The 22,827-nt window shown below is 40.9% G+C and overlaps 1 protein-coding gene across 4 annotated transcripts in view; it reads left to right on the forward strand.

Moving 5' to 3' along the window:
* Window positions 1-22,827, forward strand: part of DEPTOR (DEP domain containing MTOR interacting protein) — a 125,643-nt gene that overhangs the window by 41,008 nt on the left and 61,808 nt on the right. For all 4 annotated transcript variants that reach the window (XM_016156635.2, XM_016156628.2, XM_016156609.2 and 1 more), the window contains exon 4: window positions 18,723-18,901. In XM_016156635.2, the coding sequence (XP_016012121.1) occupies window positions 18,723-18,901 (179 nt within the window). The remainder of the gene's footprint in view (window positions 1-18,722; window positions 18,902-22,827) is intronic.

Genomic DNA, 22,827 nt, shown 5'->3' on the forward strand with positions numbered 1-22,827 from the left:
GGCCACATGGGTGTCGATTCTGGCTCTGGTCCTCGGGACATGTGGCTTTACCTCTCTGTGCCTGCATTTGCCCATCACGTAAATGGAGTTGCTGATTGTATTGATCTCACAGACTTCTCGTGGGGATTTAAATGAACTAATATGTGTAAGCGCACAGGACAAGGCCCGTCTCGGAAGAAGGGGTGTCCTGCTGCTCCTCCCCTGTGCCAACGTACAGGGAGCGTGGAAGAGAGGATGTGTGTTCTGGATCAGCCTGTGTCATTTCGAGGAATTCATCCCAGCGCATTCAGGCCACGATACACCTCCGCCAGCAAGCTTTCCTCAAACCTTCACTATGGACTGAAGATGCAGAGAACAAGGCATGACATTCTTCCAGGAGGGGCCTAAGAGTTTTCCACTTAATTTTGCACGGGCGCAAATACCTCGGACAAATAGCACGTGAACATAACTCACATTCTCCCAACAGTACAATTTTCGGTTTTCAAATAAAACCTTCATGAGCAGGAAAAGTACCCGTAACGTGAATAACACTGAATGTACATACACTGCCTTCACGTGGTAGAAGGTATTTAGGGTTCATGTACCAAACCGCAAAATTTGATTATTTCGGCACTTAGCAACATAGATCTTTTTAAAGAAAAAAGTTGAACTCGGGACTACCCAGTGTTCTATATACTGCTAAATAGAATTAGCTATAAGAGAGAATATGAGTTTGAAGTACAATTTGGACTTTCCTTACTAAAACTAATAGTTGAAACTAATAGTACATTTTATACTAACATTGACTTCATCTTCAGACATAGAAGAGACTTCTCCATTCTAATTTAACCTCTGTCTTAATATGGAGTTAAATCCCTTCTAGGTCTGGTTCATAAAGACATTAGCTTAGTTTTTCATCTACAGGGCCTTTGGCTTTCTCAACAGTAGGAGTTTCTGTCTCCAGCCACTGGCAGCCTATTTATTCTGCTTAGGAGCGTAGCTCCGATTGCAAAATTGGTTTAGATGCCTGTATGCCATTTGATCTCGGTTGAGTTCCCACTGCTTCCTTTATACTCTCTTGTCCATAGGACTGAAGGGAAATATAAGGGAGAAACTGTATTCAAAGGGGAAAAACCCTTTTGTGTGTTTTATCTTATCACAGGTTTCTCTACCATGTGCCCCTGGGATCGTTTTCCTGTTCCCTCCCAGTGCCTGGCACAATAAATATTTGCTGAATGAACAAAGGACTCTGCAGGCTGTGATTATGATGAGCTGCTGAGCTTGTGCCATGAAAGAGCTACAGAGAGTTTGCCTTTAATGACAAGCAGCAACCGCCAGAGGTTTACCTCGTCTTGCCTCTTCAGCGTTTACAAAGCATCTTAGACATCAACATGTTTGATCCTTTGTACAACTCTGTGAGGGGTAAACCAGTAGGCACAATGAGTCCCACTGCAGACATGGGGGACAGGAGCTAGAGTGAGGGGTGTAATGACTGATGTCACCTTAAATCATGAAGCTGGAGTAAAAGTCTCCAAACTTTTGACTCCATCTTGTTCCGTCTCCGGTATAGATTTGCTTTTCAAACTGAGATCCTGAGTTCTGCAAATTGATTCAGATTTTGTGTTCAAAAAATAATTTAATCATTTTGCAGAATTTAATAAGAATACTTTCTAATATGTTATATATAACAGTTGCACAGCTTACTTGTGCTGCTCATTTATCAGTGGCTTCATGGTATCTTGGAATAAACACTTTCTACCTCCTCGATTTATTTGAAGAATGTCTTAAGATTGCAATATAAGTAGGTTAAAAGTTGTTACCTTTATCAATCACTTATATCTGGGTCACAAGAGTTGACTTTGATACAGTATAACTAATGTCGAGAACTGCTAAGAGTCTTAAGATTTTACCCTGCTTGCAAGGGAACTAAGTTTGCCTGTCACCATTTCATGGATGCTGGCAGAAGACATGAGACCCCTGGCTTAGGGACAAAGAACAGTTTATTAGCTTCAGCAGTAGGAGTAGCTAGAGTATCTTCATTTCCTGGAACCAGTTCCTCAAGCCTTAGTTCCCACAGAAGAGTACGGTGAGGGCCAGATGATACCTGCCTGGCTTGGTTACAAAAGAGGAATCCCAAGCTTGAGGAACCTGAATCTTTTGTAATAGTCTTCCAGCAAACCTGCTGCCTTACCCAGAAGGAGACATTATCTGTGTTACACTGGACAGCGAGCAAATCTGCTCTTTTGCTCTAGAGAGACTCTGTCTTTATCTTCCAAGTCTGTTCATTATGCAAACTTTCTTAAAGAGACAGTCTAGAACATAAAACATCAGTGGTTCTGCTTAAAAGATAGAAAGAGATGTACAAGACCCATGGAAAATTATCCTGTAACAACTGTAACAAAGGCACAAATTAATTGTATTTTGTAACCGATCACTGGGGGAGCAATAATTTTCCTCCTCACTCCTCTTATTTCTACATTTGTTGTGTTAAAACTATCTTAAAGGTCCACTGTTTAACTTTCATAAGTAAATTTTGTTATAAACATGAAATTTAAAAAAAGGGGATTTTTCTAAAGGATTTTATTTGAGAAAGGAGATTAGTTGTTTAAAAAAAATATGCTATTTTTAAAGGACCATCATCTCTTCTCATAGGGTGTTTTACAACAATTTTTGGAACAAAAATTTAAGTGGTTTTATTATATGTGAAGCTCTGTGTAGAGTGATGGGAAATTTTTGATCTAGAACTTAAGCCTTGTTAGATACTCCTAATCTTCTCTTTCCTTCTTTCTTTCTGTCATTTCTTTTCTTTTTTAAAAAAAGTTTCTTTGTAGCAGGCCATGCAAAATTGCGTATTTTGGGTTATTAAAATGCTCAATAATTTGCCTATCAGGAGTCTCGGACTGGAGACGCTATGTAAAACAAGCTCCTTGTTTTGGTAAAGAACGAAAATTCAACCGAGTAAATATAAAGACCTAACTGGTTTTATTGAATAACCATGAATCAAGCAGCATTCCATCTAGTAAATAGGGAGGTGCTCCCAAAGTAGTTGATACTAAATGGAAGGATTTTTTAGGCAGAAGGAGGATGGGACAAGGGAGTTAAAAGACAGGATTATTTCGGGCAAGGTCAGCTTCCTTTAAGAGAAGGCAGGGAGCTTAGCAGGCCAATTACCTCACTACTACTGACCAAAAAAAAAAAAAAAAAAAAAAAAATTACAGACTGATTAATTTAAATTTTCACTTTTCAAAGAGGTCAAAGCTGCAGTCAGACTAGGTATTTGGTCTTGGTGGGGCTTAGCACAAGTGACTCCATTTGGGGCCTGTTTTTGTTTGTTTGTTTGTTTGTTTTTGACAGTTTTATCATTTTAAATATCAACAAAAGTTTTATGCCTTAGTTATTTTTAAATATTTTCTCTAAACACTGCCTTATAAATTATAAGCGTAGTTTAAAGTACGTAAGAGAATGTACATGCATGTTGAAAACAGCTGACCGCAGGTAACCTAATTTTGTTGGTTCTCTTTATTGGCTAGGTCAGTGGGAAGCACGAGCAGGAAGTAGGTGGGGGGGAGGAGAGTGAGGCCAGAGAGTTTGTTTCTCTGCTCCCTCCTCGCTAGTGAAGGCCGCAGCTCCTGTCGGGCAGCCCTTCTCTTACATGTATCTAGTTTAGGCTCTGGAAACTGCCCTCCTCTCTAAGCCTAGAGTCGTTAATGATCACTGCGGTCTGCTCGTCTTGGAGCTTCACCATCCCTTTTAGTTTCTCTTAACCCTGCTCATAGCTTTAGTAGTTCTTTTTTTACAAACTACCTTTCATTTGCACAGTCTTGTAGTTTCCTGCGGGAACCATGATTGATAGAGCCTGTGAGATCCACCTGGGGAATGAAAAGAGTTGTCATACCAACATGGAGTATAGTTGGATTGTCATTATGATGAATTATTTTGGCTCCCTTGCTGCTCCTGCAGCCCTCTGGGTTCTAGGCCCCAAACATAGCAGCCATCTCTCCAAGAGGTTTCAGTCTCTCTAGCTTGACTAGAAGCTTTGAGGTCATGGACCTGGAGACCGCACACAACTTTGGAGCCTCAATGCCCAGCACATCACATGTACCCAATCAATGTTGTTCGAAGAGATGAATTGATAAATGTTAGGAAAGGTGTCAAGGGCAATATTTATTTTATTGTTTTAGAATGAGGGTCTTTTCTAACCTGCGGAATATTCAAATATGAGTAAAACCAGTCATAGATAAGGTTACTCTGATTGCATTTACTCATTATAGGTTTGATCATGAACAGTGAAAGGATAAGAATAATAATTATAGCCATCATTTACTGAGCACTTCTGTGCTCTAGGGACCATCATAGTATTATTTCACACATTATTTCATTTAATTTTTATACTTCTATGAGAGAGAGATTTTTATCATCAATTTATAGGAAAGGAAAGTGAATTTGAAGGGGGCTAAATGACATACTTTAAAACTCCAATCGCTAAAGGGCGATGCTGGCCAAAAGTTACTCATAGTGCAAGCTCTTCATTTTCCCACAATTGGCATTAAAAATTAAAAATTTAAATTCCTTGAGTGACTTATAGAAACTGAATCCCATCTCTAGCATTCTTTGCATCCGATGACTATCTTACAATCAAGTGTCATTTTATTCCATCTGGAAGAGATTAATAAACACTGAATCTTTTCTAGAACAAAGAGCTCTTGTTTGTTTTTAAGTGCTGACATTCTAGAGTGAGCGGGTTCAAGGGGGATAGGGCTGGGTGAGGCTATGTCAAACATTTTGCAATGAAGGGGGAAAAATAACACATACTGAGTAGGAGAAGAGGCAGGACCTTCTATTGAAGTAAAGTAGAAGTGGATCTTGTAGGAACAATAGTACTGGAAGATGCCACTGGGAATTTTCTTGAGGGGAGCGTCCTCTTCAGTTATTCCAGGCTTTGCGTAGAGTCTCCCACGATAGGTGGCTTTGTCTTTAAATGCAGAGATGATTCCCCAAGAGGTATAGTTGCTATGTTGTTTTTCTTTCTTGCTTTGTTTGCTAAATGAAAAACATCCCTACGTAATTATAGTTTCTTCACACAGAGCTGGGGAATGTAAGCAAAGGCATTGTTCCACCAAATGAAAAAAAGCACCAAACTGACAAAAAAAAGTTTGTGAATTTCAGCGCTCCTAGTAAAAGAGTCAGACCAGAAATAAAGACAATCCAGATAGCGTTTTTAACTTTATTAAAGCTAAATTTGTAATTAAACTTTAACCATAAAGTTAAATTTATTGAAGCATAATACCACAAGCGTGTAGCTCAAATTTCCACATACTGAACACACTTATGGAACCACCACCTAAAGAGTGTTTTTAAAAAAATTGTCCTCTGTATTCTACCATGTATTCTAAGTAAAATTAACTTTTGCATCAGTGTTTATGTTCCCTAGAATGTAAAATATCCTTTTAAGTAACTAAACTTTGTTGGCCTTTTTTGCTTCAGCTGTCACTCGAATGCCACCTCCTCTCCCCAGAGTCTTGGAATTGGTTCTTCTGGCTAGTAGGGACTGTTGTCCCCCATGACAATGATTGACAAGAGTTGACAAGGGTCATCTCTCAGGGGTGTGTGTGTGTGTGTGTGTGTGTGTGTGTGTGTGTGTGTGTAGCTGTGTTTATCATTTGTTCACTGCTGCTTTGTGTCAGGTGATATGTTTGCTGTTTTGTACAGATTAGCTTTAATTTTTACGACTCCGTCGAGGTAAGCATTATTATCCTCATCACATACAAGAAGAAACTCAGGGCCACAGAGGCCCAACCACAGCTTGAAAATCGTAGTTTGAAGTTTCAACCCAGGATGGCTTCCCATCGCCACTACTTCTCGGGGACCCTTTGTGCTAATGGGCAAGAACAGAGGGGAAGGTAAGCAACCGGCTGACCCTCAGATTCCTCCTCAGTGGCTCTGCGGTACTGTTTTCACCTTGCATTTCCTTCCTGCACCAGGGCAGAGAGATTCCATCACATTTTTAACTGTCTTAATGTGCGTGTGCTTGATGCTTCGAAAAGGCCAATATTCAATAGATTGGAGTTTGGAGTAAGGAAAAGTTTATCATTGATCAATACGGTGCTGACCAATAGTCTCTCCAATCCATCTTAAGAGTGGCTCAAGTTCAAGTGTCTTTTGTCAAGGGAAGTAGGTGGGGCGGGGTAAGAAGTGGGATCCAAGGAAGAGTGTGAAATCCCCAAATCTCTTTGTTCCTGTAAATATTTGATAAACAGTCATTGTTGTATGCACATTTCCCTACTTCTTCAGGTACAACTCCTCTGACAAAGGGCTGTTTTTGCAAAATATTCAAGCCTCAAGCGGAATTCCTCTAGCCAGTTAGCGTATTTATAGCAGGAGCCTGGGCCTGGGTCAGGGAGGGAGAGCTTTTCACTGCTGACAATTTCAGTTCTGCAAACCACTCCTTTCCCTCTAGTCCATGCTGAGACTGCCGTGGGGTTGTTATGGGTTGTTAGTACCTACATGAACCCCAGTGGCTCCAGTTTGCAGAGTGTTCTTGATGCCATTTCCCCTAGTCTAGGATTGGCGCTGATGACTCCCTACTGGTTTCCAGCAGGTGGGCGAAATCAAAGTGTGTAAGACAAGTTTCTAGCTTTCAAGAACTTTGGAAGACCAGAGTAGAGACCTTGACTTAACTCTTTGTATTTCCAGTGACCATCACAAGGTAGTGTCTTCAATAGCTGCTGATAATTAATTGTTGAGCTGAAAGTACAATATCCATAAAAAAGCAAAAGGAACTGACCGTCAGGCTGCCATTGCTTATCTTTGCTGACACTCCTGAGCTCAGAATTTGTGCACTCTATCACCTATAGGATCTGGAGCCTTTCTGACCTAATGGCTGCCTGTTGCCAAGTTTATCTCCTTTGTGGACCCTCACACCTCCACCCCTGCCCCATTCTGCCCTTGTTACCAGAGAGTGGGGCCCTCTCCCGGCACGTCGTCTAGGTTCTCGATGTTTCGAACAAAGAATTGAGCAAGACATCGAAATAGAGTAGAAAAGAAAAGCTTTATTAGAAGGGGAAGTACACTTCCAGACGTGGAAACGGGCCTGAGCAAGAGAAGCATGGCTCAAAAGTCCTGGTAACAAAGCTTTCGGGGTTTTTATCCCTTTTTGCTACTTAGAGTGGACTTCTTTGATTGATAACTACGATTGACCAGACTCAGTGATTCATCATTTTGCTTTCTGCATGTTTTTTTTCCCAGAATTCAGTCTGTTATAATGATATTAATGAACTTCCTGGCATATGCATTATATTATATTGATGGTATGAGACTCAGGTGAGTTGAAGGTTTTGGGGTCTTCATTGCGCAGGTGCGAGTGACTGGCTTAAACTGGTACCTAATTCTCTGCCTATTGGTTTCTTTGGTGAGTTAAAAAATGCCTTCTGGCTTGCTTAATTGTGGGAGAATTAGGGCGGACCCCTTCTAAGATAGGGTGAGCTCAGTGTCTTTGCAGGCAGACCCCAAACCCCCTAACTAACTTTCCTGCCTATTTCTTTTCTAAGAGCCGTGAACCCCCTTCTTATTAGTATGGATGTTGAGGGATGGGAGGGCTCTTCTGTATCTGCTTCCTGCTGAGAACAGCCATAGTTCCTACCTCCAGGGGTTTCATGGAGCTCTTTCCCTTTGTGCCTCATTCAGGGTGGGGTCTTGGGTTTCCTGCTAAAGTGCCACCTAAGTCCCTAGACAAGGAAAAGAAGATACAAACTCATTATTTAATTCATACATCTATCAATTTCTATTATTGATTTGTCTATTAAGTGAGTAAAGGGAAACAGGCTTGGTTAATACATTTCTTAAAGAGTAAAAAGAGAGACCTTTGGCTTAAAGTCCCCTCCCCCCTCAGATTCTAAGGGCCTTGCCTGGCTTAACACCATTTCTGCTTAACAATGGGCTGATGACCCTTATTAATAACCAGAGGATCTGAGTCAGGCAATTATCAGGATTTGAGGGGGAGGGCCTTTTTCCCAAAGAAGGGAGGGAAGAAAACTGGGTTTACTAAAAAGATTAACTCTGCAACTAAAAAGGTCAACTCTGCAAGAGATGCCCCATTTCATTTCCTGCTGAAAGATGAAGAATTTTACAAGTGATGCCCCATCTCGCCACTACTCATCACTGCACTGCCTGTCCTGACCTCTCCTGATACTGTGCTTTTGCTGCTCATCATCCCGTATCACCTCTCACTGTCTCTCAGAGCCAACTCCTACTTCTTAACCGGCAGCTTGAAAGTTCTGCTCTCACGGACTTAAGGATTTAATTCCTTGCTTCCCTTGCATTCTAGATGTACTTCTTACTCTGAGCTTTTATCTGCCGTACACATAGGTTTTTTAATGTTTGCTTCACCACTGGCTAGGAAGCAATTTAAGGGCAATGGCCATGGCTTTTCATTTCTGCATCTCCTGAGATGTAGAAGATGCTCAAAAAATATTTATTGAATTAATGAAAGTAGTGATTTTTAAGTTTTAATGAGATATAATTCACATACTATACAACTGGCCCATTTAAAGTGTACGATTTAATGGTTTTTAGTATATTCACAGATATGTACAATGATCACCACCATCTTAGAACACTTTCATCACCTCAAAAAGAAACTTCATACCCCTTAACTCTCATCCTATTCTCTCACCCATCCCAAAGCAACCATTAATTTACTTTCTCCGTTCTGAACATTAGATTTCTCTGTTCTGAACATTTTATATGAACAAAGTGATATAATATATTGATCTTTTGCGACTGGCCTCTTTCATTTAGTCCTATGGACTTGTAGATGAAAAAGGGGTTCTAGGAAAGCAACCTTACAGGGCAATTAGATCATAAATTTCTAACTGGGCAGGTCATGGGTAGTCATTGCCACTGGCATATAGTATAAGACTTATCCTTTGCCTTAGGCAAGCCCTATCTATTATTTTTGTGCATCTAGATTAACACACCTTTGAAATAAGTGTAACCACCCTCAAGAGAGCATGTGACTTTGTTGACTATGCTGTAATCCAATCTCTGCCTTTCTTCCTCCCACCTTCATGTCAACTTCCTTCCTTCCTTCCTTAATTTCAGGTACATAAAAGAAAACTGTAAAACTGTAGTTCTCTGGAGCATTTTTAGATATTGCTTAAGTTTATCCATATTGTAGCATGTTTCAGTATTTCATTCCTTTTTGTAGATATTCCATTGCATGGATATGTGACAATTTTTACTTCATCAGTTGATAGATATTTGGGTTGTTGCTATATATTTTGACAATAATGAATAATGCTGCCTGAACCTTTGTGTACAGGTTTTTCTGCGGACATATGGTTTTGTTTCTCCTGGGCATATACCTAGGAGGAGAACAGCAGGATCACATAGTAACTTTATGTTGAATGGTTTGAGGAAGTGGGAGACTGTTTTCGGAAGTGGCTGCACCATGTTCCGTTCCCACAGCAGCGGATGAGGCTTGCGATTTCCTCACGTCCTTGCCAGCACTTGTCATTATCTGACTTTTTGATTCTAGCCAACTAGTGGGTGTGAAATGGGTGTCCCACCGTGGTATCTTTGAAGCGTAAACGTTTTAAATTTCGATGTGGTCCGATTTATTTATTTTTTTCTTTTGTCATTTATGCTCTTCCTGTCATGTGTAAGAATCCTTTGCCAAATCCAAGGTCACTAAGATGTACTCTTCTGTTTCCTTATAGAAGTGTTATGGTTTTAACTTTTACAGGTAGGTCTTTAATATATTTTGAGGGTTTTTGTTTTGTTTTGTTTTGTTTTTTTTGCATAGGGTGTGATGTCAGGTTCTAGCTTCATTCTTTTGCATGTGACTCCAATTGTCCCAGCACCATTTGTTGAAAAGACTAGCTATCCTTTTACCATCGAATGGCCATGGCACCCTGTTCAGAAATCAGTTGACCATAACCATGTCTAGGCAGTGATTTTAAATCTGTTTTTTTGGTTTAAAAATTGCAGAGACTGCTTCTCTTCCTCTTTCATACCACTTCCACAAACACGTAGGACAAAGAGATTTTACTGTCGCCTAGCCCATTAGCCTGCAGAAAAGTAGTCCTTACCTGTCATCATGTTCAGTTTTTTTTTTTATCATTTTTATGTCTTTTAAATGTATTTATTTGATTTTTCCTAGTTGGCAATGTCTTCAGTTTTTCTTCATTACTTCATCTTACCCCCTCTACACTTTTTTCGTGTCTCCTTTTTTTCTTTTTGGCAGCAAATTCTTCCATATTCTAATAATTATGGAAGCATCCAAAATAAATAGAACTCATCTTCTCTTGACAGTTGTTTGAAAAGGCTCACAGAGGTTTTGACCCAGGATAAGGCAAATTCTCCCGAGAGGGGGAAACTTAAGCCCTACTCTGAGGTGTAGGCAGAGCGTAAGAAAGAATTCGAACACACACCAAAGTTAGAATCAAAAGGAAAGTTTATTAACTCTAATATAGAGTGCGGTCCCCTCTCAGAGACAGAGTGGGAGAGCCTAAGAGAGACTCAGAAGGACAATAGAGAGAGATGAAGACTGAAAGAGGCAAAGTAAAGGCACTGAGAGGGACCCAGAGTGTCTGGGAATTCAGTTTATACGTCATTCTTTAGTTCCTGTGAGCTACAGGTTAAAGACTTTGTTTACCCATTTTCCTTTGATATGGGCGTACAGTGAGGAGGGCTAAGAGTATGACCTGTTGAGAGGCCTGCTGGCAGTTCCCAGCCTTTTATCCATAGGTTCCCCATGGTTTGAACCATAGGAAATGAACGATTTTATTTTGTATAGGGCGCCACTTAAAGACCCTGTTTTTCCTGTTTTTCCTTCACAGTGTGGGGAAATGGGTTGTTATCAATCCCAGCAGAAATCTTTCTTTGTTCTGCAGGTGCCCCCTCAGCGGCCTGGCTGCAGGGCTGTTCAGCATGCTGCAGACTCGGAGTACAGCCTGATTTAACGTTTCAGTTCTCTTGGCTCCTCTCTACATTGGTTTGAATTGTTTCGAATTCAGCGTAAAAGTGCTTGGTTTCTCTCCTTGTATACTTTTATGGTATACCCTATTTGAATGTTTCCTTTGAGGACAGCTGTGGACTTGGACTCTGCACTCACTCGGCTTCTATCTAAAGCTAATTCAATTTCAGAAAATGTTTAATACAACACGAAAAACCATAGGCAATGTGAAAATTACTACTTGGTTCCAGAATACCAGTCTCTTCAGAGCGTACAACTGGCACTAAAAAGTTCTTGCTTTTTCTTCTAGCAAATTTAAAACAGTAAGCAAAGAAGAAGGATTTTATCCTTCAAAGACAAATAACGCTCTTCATGACTGTTGCTTGTGGTGTTCCCAGTTTTCAGTCAGTTGAACAAATATTTATTAAGCACCTAATATAAACTCTCTCTCTGGGCTGGGTTTTCTAAGAAATAAAAGCGTTTAAGATGTGGTGTCTATCCTTCAGAAGTTTCTAATTTAGCTGGAGGGGTAAATAGAATGCATTAACAGTTGAGAGCATGGTACTATATATATATATATAAAGCATGGTACTAACTTTTAAGTTCACACAAGGAAGAGATCTGTATGGATTGCTCTTCAGTTGGGATACTCTCAAAGCGAGGCTAGTGCTTAATCCAGCCTTTAAAACAGAGCCCCACTTGCTCATTTAGCACCTTTGTGCAGATGAGAACCAGGCACCCTTCTGCCCTTTTCTGCAGACTGGTGCAACCTCTAACCTCAACGGCTCTTGAGGAGCTGGGGGCGGATTAGGGCCCTTGGTCCCCCTCCCCCCAAGCCAGGTTCCCTGGTACAGTTGACAACGTGTTTCACTGTACCATGAGCCCCTTTTATGAAGAAGAGTTTGGATTTCTCCAGGAAGAGGAAGGAGGGAAGATGCGTGGGAACAGACCGAGTAAGGAATAGACGAAAATGACTGTGTTCAATTCGGTGTACAATGTGAAGGCAAATGAAGGAAGGTAAAAGATATTTGTTGGCAAAGAGCTTAAAATGCTGTTTTCGCTGCCTTTTCCTCACTTTTTCCAGTGTAACATTTTCACTCATAAATATTAACTGAACAGCTTTCTGTTTACTGGTTCCAAACCTGATTATTACGAAAATTGTGTCTATTTATCCATATAACATCTGTTCTATAGATAATAGTATAGTACTCAGAAATATCAATGCTCATATAAGCATTTGTCCCTAATTAATACTTTCTTGCCAGTCACACAAGTCAATGTTATACATTCAAAGTATGTATTGGCAGCATATATCTAAATACATGTTTAATACACTGGGAGCTACTTTGTTATATTGGGTATTAATACAAGCATTTCGTGAGGAACGAGTCATCTGGTTCAACATAGACTTAACATTAGTGAAGCTTTTTTATTGATAACATTTCCTCCCAGTTACAAATGTGCATTCTCTCCAGGGAATAATTTGTGTAATAGAGAATTCTATTGAGACAAAAAATTTTTCATAAGCTACCCCCAGGAATCAGTAGCACTGTTAATAATTGAGTGAATGAATTTTGAATTTTGAATGGTTATTATAGAGAGAGAGTTTTGTGTTGTGCTTTTAAAAATAATTTGTCATATATTAATATATGACTTTTTTTTTAAAGCTCTTTTTCTAAATTCTAAAACATTTTTTTATCCGAATACCCATGGGTCGTTTTGACTCCCCCCCCCCCCACCTTTGCTTGTGCCCTCCTATACGATTCATATATGTTCCCACGCTATACAGGGCCTTCTCAGTTCTTTTGAACATTTTTTTCAATGCACAAGGAGATCGCTATCAGCTTATTTCTATTCCCGTACTGGCCCCTAAATGTAGCGGTTCCTTCTATTGTAATGCTGCCTTCCCCCCGGGTTAGTGGAGTCTGGGAAATCTGACTTAGATATATATCCAGGAAAGGTTGAAATCAGCTCACATGCACAATCAGAATCTGGTGAGTACTTGCAGGAGGTGAATATTGTTCATGCCTAATGCCTTATAAGGTCTGTGGTTTTATGTCATGATTATAGGGCAGCACAGGACAATTTTAACTAAAAATGAATTTGTTCCATAAAATATAAGCTTTTTAGAGCATCATACACATTTCTAATTACTAATTAAAATGGAACTGTTATTCTTATCTATAGAAATACACACAGAATATTATTTCTTTTTGCCACAAAGAAAGGTGTTTGATTTTATCGAGTAATGGCTCCATCTAGAAAACTTTTGATCATCATCATCATGGCTTAAGTGTCTAGGGTGTGCCTGGAACTATGATTGAAGCATTTCGTGCATTGTCACACTTGAGACGCACAGCTCCCCAGGGAGGCAGCATTATTACCCCCATTTTACAGTTGGGGAAGCAGAGTTTTGTAGCTACGTGCAGAGTTAGGATTCAGAGCTATGTTTGTCTTTAGATCTCATGCTTGTAAAACTATCCCACATTAAGGAAAATATTTTTTAAAAAAATTAAATGAGGAAGAGACAACACAGAACTGTCAATGAGCTATAAAGATTAAAATTGCCTTTCGGCTCATTAAAATAAAGCAGTGCGGTAGGTAGCTAGTCTCCAGCGGTGGCTCCAATCATTCTCACCTCTCTCTCTACTAGCATATTGTTCTTTCTATCAAAACGTGGCACTTGTGTCCCCTCCCCTTGAGTCCGATGGCTTCAACAAATGTAATTCAGGGCAATTGACATTCTGTGTCTTCTGGGCCGAGGCATTAAGAAGGCCTGGTGTAGTTGATTGATTTTTTTTTTTTTTTTTGTCAATTGATTTTTGACAAGAATGCCAAGATAATTCAGTAGAAAATGATCAGTCTTTTCAACAAATTATTCTGGCACAACTGAATACTCACATATAAAAGAATGAGGTTGGACCCTTACCTCAGGCCTGCTAGAAAAATTACCTCAAAATGGATCATAGAACTAAATATAAGAACTAAAACTGTGGAACTCTTAAAAGAAAACATAGGAGTAAATCTTCATGGGCTTGAGCAAGGCGGTGGTTTCTAAGATGTGACAGGAAAAGAGAAAAATGGATAAAGTGGATTACATAAAAAAATTAAAACTTGTGGGCTACAAGCAATATTATCAATAAAGTAAAAAGACAACCTACAGAATGGGAGAAAATATTTGCAAATCCTGTCTGATAAAGGAGTTGCCTCCAGAACATCTAAAGGACACTTAAAATTCAATAATGAAAACAAGTAATCTAATTTAAAAACTGTCAAAGGATCTGAATAGGCATTTCTCCAAAGAAGATATACAAATGGACAAATAAGCACATGAAAACATGCTCAGTATCATTAATTATCAGGGAAATGCAAGTCAAAACCGCAGTGAGAGATACCACCCCACACGCATTAGGATGGCCTTAATAAAACAAGCCGGACGATAACAAATGTTGGTGAGGATGTGGAGAAATTGGAAGTCTAATGCCTTGCCACTTTGGAAAACAGTCTGCTAGTTTCTCAAAAGGCTCAACAGAGTTACCACGTCACCCAGCAATTCTAATCCATTCTCATTTTAGGTGTATATCCTAGACAAATGAAAACGAATGTCTACACAAAATCTTGGATATGAATGTTCAAAGAAGCATGATTTGTAATAACCCAAAATGGAAACAACCCAAGTGTTCACCAGCTGATGAATGGATAAACAAAATGTGATGCATCTATTTGATATCATTTGGCAGTAGAAAGCAATGCAATGCTAATACAAGCTACAATATGGATGAACCTTGAAAACAATATAGTGAATGAAAGAGACTAGTCATAAAGGACCACATTTGATTCTATTTATATGAACTCTCCAGAATAGGCATAGTCTGTAATTTAGAAGTACAGATATTATTAGCGTTTCCCTAGGGATGGGGCCATGGGCAAGTGGGGAGCGATTGTAATGGTTATGGTGTTTTGGAGTCCCGGAAGTGTTCTAACATGGATTACAGCCATGACTGCATAACTTAGTGTGTATACTAAATTCCATTGAATTGTACATGGAAAATGGGTTAACCGTATAAGTGAATTATAACTTAATAAAACTGTAAAAAACAAAAAAAGTCCCGGCAGCATCTGGCAGCATTCCTCCTGTCTGAGTGCTGCATCTCAGCGTCCAGCGTCCAGCCTGCCTCACTGGAGGCCACGTTGCCTCAGGACCACTGCAGGGCCTTGCATCCAGCCCTGGCCACCACCTGCCAGCAATTGCATGAGTGACCCCCAAGCCAGAGTGACAGAGGAACTGCCCAGTCGAGCCCCAGGTGACTTATGCAATATACTAAGGTTTAATTTAGTGATGGTTGTTTAAAGCCACCAGGCTTTGGGGTCACTTGCTACATAGTAAAACATAATTGGAACAAGTAGTAAGTCAAATTTTTGTTTTAACACCGTGACATATATTACTACTAAAATCAAATCCTTCAAAAGGCTTTGTTTTAAAGACAGGAAGTGGATAGGGACATTACTTCATTTTAAGGGGAAATGAAATAAGGAAGCGCTCAGGGTGGTGGGGGTTGCTTTAAATGGCAAGCCTAACCAATCCAGGCAGGCCTGCCAACCCGTCTCTTTTCTAAAGTTCATGTTGACAGCAGCAGCTAAAGGGCCACTTGTCCAGAGGCCACCAGCTACTTAGCAGGGGCCCTGGAGGGCTGGCAGGTCATGTTTCTGGTTACAAGTGGTGACATAAGTAAACTTTCATCCACTTGTCCTCCCCACACCCTGAAAGGAAAATTGCAGAGCTGGAAGGGACGGCGTAGCCAGGCATCTGAGTCCATATCTTAAAAGGAGAGTATTAACAGGGCGGAAATTCTTGATTCACCTCATGCCGTCTCGAGGGGTCATTTTTAATATACTCTTGGATAATGATGTGTAACAGGGGAATGCATAGAAAAGAATTTCATATATTCATTCAGCAAATACTTCTTGAGGACTCATTGTACTGTGAAATAACTGTGAACCGCATAGACTGGGACACTTGTCTCAACACTTACAGCTAAGTGAGCAGGCGAGCCCCCTGGGACTCTGAGAAGGGCCTTGCAGGGAAGTAGGGGAGCCCTTAGAAGTGGCACGTGATCCAGGTGTGTGGGATCAGAAATGACTTCTTAGAGGAAGTAATGTCTAAAACTGGAAAATTTCCGAGGGTGGTCATTTTACTCTTTTTTTTTCCCCCCCTCCTAAAGACCTTATTTGAAAGTCAAAAGAAATGAGGACAGGGTGGTATTCCTCTGTGGGCATGCCCATGGGCCTTCAGTTGTCCTTTCTAGGTTCCATGACTGGTATAGGCTCCCAGCTCTAGCTCCACGGGTCTTTCTCCCATGCAGTTTGCTTGCAGGACCTTCCGGTATTCATTCATTGTTTCTCCAGTATTTTCTGAGCCATGTGATGTGTCTCTTTTTTGTGGGTTTCACATCTTTTTGCCATTGCCTATTGATATGGATGTTATCTCTTCCTGCAGAACAAATCACCCGAAACTTAGTAATTTAGAACAACAATGATGTATTATTCCTCCCGATTCTGGGGATTGCACGGTGTTTCCTCCGCCAGTTTCATCTGGGCTCATTCGAGTGGCTGCTGGAGGGTCAGCTGGGCTGGAAGGTCCGGGAGAGCCTCATTCACACATCCGAGAACTGGTGCTGGCCGGTGCCCTAGCGTCTCAGTTCTCCTGTGGTCTCTTTACCTCCACTAGGTGAGACTTGCTTCCTTACTGATGGTCTCAGCGTGGCATTCCAAGGGGCAAAGGCCAAAGTTCCGAGACCTCTTAAAGCCTTGCCTCGGAGTTGCATAATGTCGCTTCTCCATTTAGCTGGCCAATGCAGTTCACAAAAGCAGTCCAGGTTCAAGGGAGGAGGGAGAAGGAGACTCAGCCTCTTGGTGGGAGGAAAAAATTAAGTCACATTGGAAAGAAGCATGAGAGGAGCTGTCGTAGCCATCTTTGCACAGTCACCCACACATAGGTCTCCGTAACAGATTCATTTGTGTTGATGTATACGTAGGAGTCGTCCTTCCCATCTTCGAAGAAGGGCCTGGTCATTGTTATAGTAAAAATAACTCTTAGTGCTCATGTCATCTCAGCTGTTACCAGCTCTGTGAAAGAGCCTCGCAGCTCTTTCTGAGGATGGGTTAAGGTGCAGAAGAAGAGGCTTTGGAAAGGTCTAAATGAGAAGGATTTTTAAATGCATTCTGTTAAATGCCGAATAAGAAGGTGTTTAATTCATTCCGTTATATGCTAATGGCTTTATAAACCCTCTTAATATAGAAGCATACCTTTATATACTTAGGACTTTTTTCCCAGAGATTTTTCATAACAGCAATCCAGGGAAGGAATTAGAATAGATGTTATCCTCCTCATTTAATGTGAGTTTGGGGACACCGAAGCAGTGAGAAATTATTTTGATTAGTTTGTGGCCAAGCTGTTTGCATCTCACATTTCCTACTTCGCCATCCTGCTCCATTTCCGTGGCTTCTGAATAGTAGAACAGGACCAGGTTGGGGGGAAGACATGAGTTCCGTTTGGGGCTTGTTGATTTTGAGGTGTCTTTGAGGATACGAAGGTCAGGAGTTAGGAATAGAGAACTGGGGCGGTCATCTAAATTTGGGAATCCTTGGGGCATGGATGGTGATGTAAGCCACGATGACGAAAGAATGTGCCTGCGGAATGAGAAATGAGGTGTTTGGGGGAACTGAATCTCAAGGAATTCCAGCCTTTAAAGTCCAGGTGATGGAGAAGGAGGTGGGAACACATGGCCGGGAGAGAAGCCAGCACAGTGATGTCCCTCTGGCTGAGGGGAGTGGTCAGCAGCATCTAATGCTATTACTGTCCACTCAACTGGGGACCCACAAAATGCCCAACATACATGGGTGTAAGGGAGCATGCCTGTGCCCCAGCAGGAGCTTTTCTGGAGTACAGGGACAGACGCTGGAGGAGTCGCAGAGTGTTCGGGAAGACAGGTGTGAGAAACGAGCAACATGGGGACAGGGGGACTGGAGAGGAGTGATTTAGGAGCTGTCTTAGCCAGTTCAGGCTACTTTCATAAAAATACTTTAAACTTGATGATTGGAACAATCTTCCACATTCCGGAAGCTGGGAAGTCCAAAATCAGGGAGCTGGCAGATCTGGTGTTTGGTGTGAGCTCTCTCCCTGGTTCCTAGGCGGTGGTCTCCTTGTATCCTTGCAGAGAAAGAAACTGCAAGCGCTCTTGTGTTTCTCCTTGTAAAGGCGGTAATCTCTTCATGGGGGCTCCACCTTCACGAAATAATCACCTCCCGAAGGCCCCATCTCCAAATACCGTCATCCTGGGTGTTAATGTTTTAACATGTGAATTTTGGGAGGACATAAACCTTCAGTCTGTTATTAGTAGTCTTAGTATAACAGCAATTTGGGAAATAGAATAATAATGCCTTCGGGAAAGAAATACTAGACTTTCTAGAAAGGTAGGGTGGAGCTTGGTCAGTGAATTGTAATTTCTTTTCAAGATGGCTAAACTGAATTCGGTCTGCTAACGTTAGAGTTTTAGATTGTATTATCAGTTTTTTTTTTCTTTTTCTAATTACGAGAAGAAAATGCACCTTGTTCATTTCTGAAGCAGATCCTTCTCAAAAATTATGTTTGTAGCAGCTGCACGTGACAGCCACATCTGCCTGTCTGACAGCTTTTCTGTGATACTTCACAGAAGCCGATGATGTAGGATTTTAAATGAGCTCTTTTCCTTCTCTGTATGTTTATTTTTCATCTCTTTCTTCTTTCCAGGCTGATGAGCCCTGAAAACACACTTCTACAGCCCCGGGAAGAGGAGGGGGTCAAGTATGAGCGCACCTTCATGGCGTCTGAATTCCTGGATTGGCTGGTTCAGGAAGGCGAGGCCACCACAAGGAAAGAGGCCGAGCAGCTTTGCCACCGGCTAATGGAGTACGGCATCATACAGCACGGTAAGTGTACGGGTCAGCTTTTGCTGTGGTAACAAGCAGCTCCAACCTCTCGTGGCTTACAACAACAAGCGTTTACTTCTCACTTGTGGGTCTGTAAGTCAACTGGGCCTCTACTTGGGCTCAGCTTGGCTCATCTCCAAGCTGGGGGTCAAGTTCAGGCACACGTTCCATGACTTCTCATTTTGGGACCCAAGCTAAAGGAACAACCACTCTCTGGGACATATTGCTTTTGCAGATGAGAGCAGAAACTAAAGAGGGCAGGTGGATTCTTGAAGTATCTTCAAAAACTTTTGTTCAGATGTGATGTAACATTACAACTCTCATATCTGACTGGTGACAGGAAGTCATTTGGTCAGGTTTGGAAGGGAAGTAATGCCTCTCACAAAGCTGGTTGCAAGGGGAGAATGAAAATTTACTGAACCATGCATGGTACAAGCTGCCACAGTGAAGAGTAATCCAAAAGGCTATAAATCTTTCACTTTCCTTTTAGGTCTGAATCATAATGATGTAATATAACCTATTGGCTAAGAACTGTGTTAGTTATCTATTACTGCATAAGAAATTATCTCCAAAACTTAACATAAGTAATTGCTCTCCATACTTAATGGTATCAAACAGTAATAAATGTTTATTATCTCACACAGTTTCCGTGGGTCAGGAATTTGGGAGAGACTTAGCTCAGCCGTTCTGGCTGGGGGTCTTCATGAGGTCACAGTCAAGACGCCAGCTGGGGTTACAGTCACCTGAAGGCTTGACAGGCTGGAGGATTTGCTCCCACATGGCTCACTCATATGCCTAACAAGTTGGTGCTGGCTGTTGGCAGGAAGCCTCAGTCTTTTGATGTACGGACTTCTTTATAAGGCTGTTTGAGAATTTCCATGACGTGGCCATCTGGCTTTTTCCAGAGGAAGCTGTCCAAGAGAGTGCAAGGGAGAAGCCATGATGTCTTCTAACTGAGCCTTAGAAGCCACACACTGTCATTTCCTCCACACTCTGTTGGTTACCAGGTCTGTCCTAAACAAGGGTGTGAATACCAGGAGGCAGAGATCACTGGAGCCATCTCGGACGCTGGCTATCACAGGAACGCAGGCTCTGGAGACCCAGCCCCATTGGTTGTTAGCTACTTACCTTCTCTCATCTGTAAAATGGGGATACCTGCATAGAGTGGTTATAGGAGTAAGTGGGGTAGATATACATACTTGGTTCAATGCCCAGTTCTCAACAAGTGTTCAGTCAATTTATTAATAGAGCTGTAAGGTATAGACTTCGAATAGTGAAAAAAGGGCTGGGAACCAGGGAGGCATTTCAGCCTAAGAGTCAAGGTGAAAGGTAATACCAGAGTCATTCTTTCTGTGAACTCCCATGCAGGCCTAGGATTTCTATCCCACGGCTGGGAAGATACAATGGAATTATAGAGGTGAAAGAAACTTTGGAAATTATTTAGATCATGTTTTAAAAATTGCAGATTGCGATCCTTTCTTTAGTGGGTTGTGAACTAAATTTAGAGAGCCACTCGCATCATTAATTTCTTTTTATAGACTAGACTAGACTCTTAACTACTCTAAGTGTGGTCCGCGGACCTAGAGTATCACTGGGAGCATGATAGAAATGCAGACACTCTGGCCCTATCCAAGTCCTGCTGAATCTGGTCTACACTTTAGCATGATTCCCAGGTGATCTGAATGCCCACGAAAGTTTGAGATGGCCCGGACTGCATTTAACTAGAATATAAACTATCAGAGCGTATTTCATGTAATAAGGTTAAATACTGTTTTGCAAAACTTTTATTTCAGTTAAACATATCCTGTATAACCATATGGTATACTCACCTGTGTATTGATTTGCAACATAAAAACTGTTACTGTGTGTTGGGGTCAAGTACTTTGAAAGCTACTGATCTAGAGGCATTGGTTAGAAAGGCACTCAAGCTACCCAGTGTATTTTCTCCTATGTGATGTTGCTATGGTCAAACTCACAACTGCTTATCGATGGCCTGATGTGTCAACCGTTGGGCTAAGTTCACTGTGGGTGGAAGGCAGATAGAAAACTATAGTGCCAGTGTGGTCCTTGGCCTTAAACAGCTTATAGTCTTTTTGGGACAATAAGACCAATACAGAAGCAAGTCAGAGAACAGTGGAAGATGCACTGTGTGTTTTATTTACTTGTTTACTTATTTTATACTGTGTGCCAGGCGCTGTTCTGATGATTCTACAAACATGTTCTTATTTAAACCTCTTAAACTCCTTGAGGCGGATGTTCTTTTTGTTGTCGTTAAATTTATTTTTGTGGTGGTAAGAACACCTAGCAGGAGATCGACACACTTAGCGGGTTTTTAAGTATACAATTAGTATCTTTAACTATAAAGAAGGGGTTCTTATTGTCTCCATTTTACAGATAAGGAAACTAAGACACCAATAGTTTAAATAATTTGCCTGCGGCCACTCAGGTAGAATGTCCCAAAGGCTATCACTGCTCAGAGATGAAAACTGTTGGTTTGGGTGACCAGGGCTTTCCACAGTGAAAAATGGTGTGTTTGGGTTAGAGTTAGTTCTGTCATCTTGGTGCCAGACAGAAAACTTGGCAACACCAAGTTCTAGGAGAAAACCAGCCTCTTATACTACAATTAACTGACTGATCCTGTACATCCTGACTTCAGAGAGAAAAGACAGGATGCCGCGAATGGTTTGCAAATGATTCCCAAAGAGGGAGTAATTATACTTCCACTACAGTGTAATTTTGTAGCGCTGTAAACATAAACGCCATCCAGTCCACGATGTAAAGGATAAAATGATAGCAAATCTTAACCATGGATATTTGCTTTCCGTAGTTTTAGGAGGATTGAATGTTCTCTATGCATAGAAGCTGGAGTTTCTAAGGGAGTTTTGTTTTCCCACAACAGCAATTCATTACCAGACCTCAGATTCTAATTGCAAGTTATGAAAATATGGCCACCACTTTTGTGTGTGTTACAGAGAATGATCGATATCACTTAGTCTCTTAAGCAAAGCTCTGAATTGTCCAGCTGGTAATTAATTTTGCAGGTTAAACATTAAAGAGAGTGAGACTTTAGGCTTTAAGGAGAAGTTTTCCGGATAGAAGTGGTTCCCTAGAATGAAACCGATAGGTGTAAAAATCAGGCCCACTTATGAAATTCTAACTAGCTTCATTTATGAATGCTCTATAATTAAGACAGAATTTGTCAGATGAGTAATTCATTTGCGTGCATATGTATGTACATATCTATTTATTGATATATATGCACATATGTATATGTAAATATACAAATGTAAGTATGTTGACCATGTATGTACATATTTATGTAGCTGTTTCGTTTATTGAGGTTTACCATTTATCAGGCCCTGGGCTAAATACTTTATATATTTTAATGTCTTGTGTATTTAATACGTACATACTTCCCATAATATAACATATTTATAATCTTATTAAATCCTCACAGCAATTCTGTCACACTGGTATAATCGTTATAGTTTTACAGTGAAGAAAAGCTTTGGAATTTTAAAGCTTTTAAGATATTTTTCCAAGATTATATAGCTAACCAGTAGCTACTAAATGCTGTGCCTTAGAAAGAGGCTTTCCTTGGCTCGGCTGTATGTAATCGGGCGTGACTGCTTGGAGCAGCAGAACAAACAGTTCTTGGAGGAGACAGACAGGGCTCAGGCCCCAGCTCCTCTGGCCACGGAGTCACCCTGTCGGCATCTCAACTCTTCCTGACTGTTCCTCAGGTTTTTGACTTCATGAAATTAGAGTCACATTATACATTTTTGAGAGTATTTCATTTTTCCGTTTTGATTTTGAAGATCCTTTAACCACCTACATCTACTAGAAGGACTCGACATGTAGTTGGACTCATGGCTAAGGTTCATTATAGTTAAAGGACACAGAGGAGGACCCACAAGGAAAAAGAC

Source organism: Rousettus aegyptiacus, unplaced genomic scaffold (assembly GCF_014176215.1).
Source record: "Rousettus aegyptiacus isolate mRouAeg1 unplaced genomic scaffold, mRouAeg1.p scaffold_m13_p_15, whole genome shotgun sequence".
In the NCBI taxonomy this organism is placed as follows: Eukaryota; Metazoa; Chordata; class Mammalia; order Chiroptera; family Pteropodidae; genus Rousettus; species Rousettus aegyptiacus.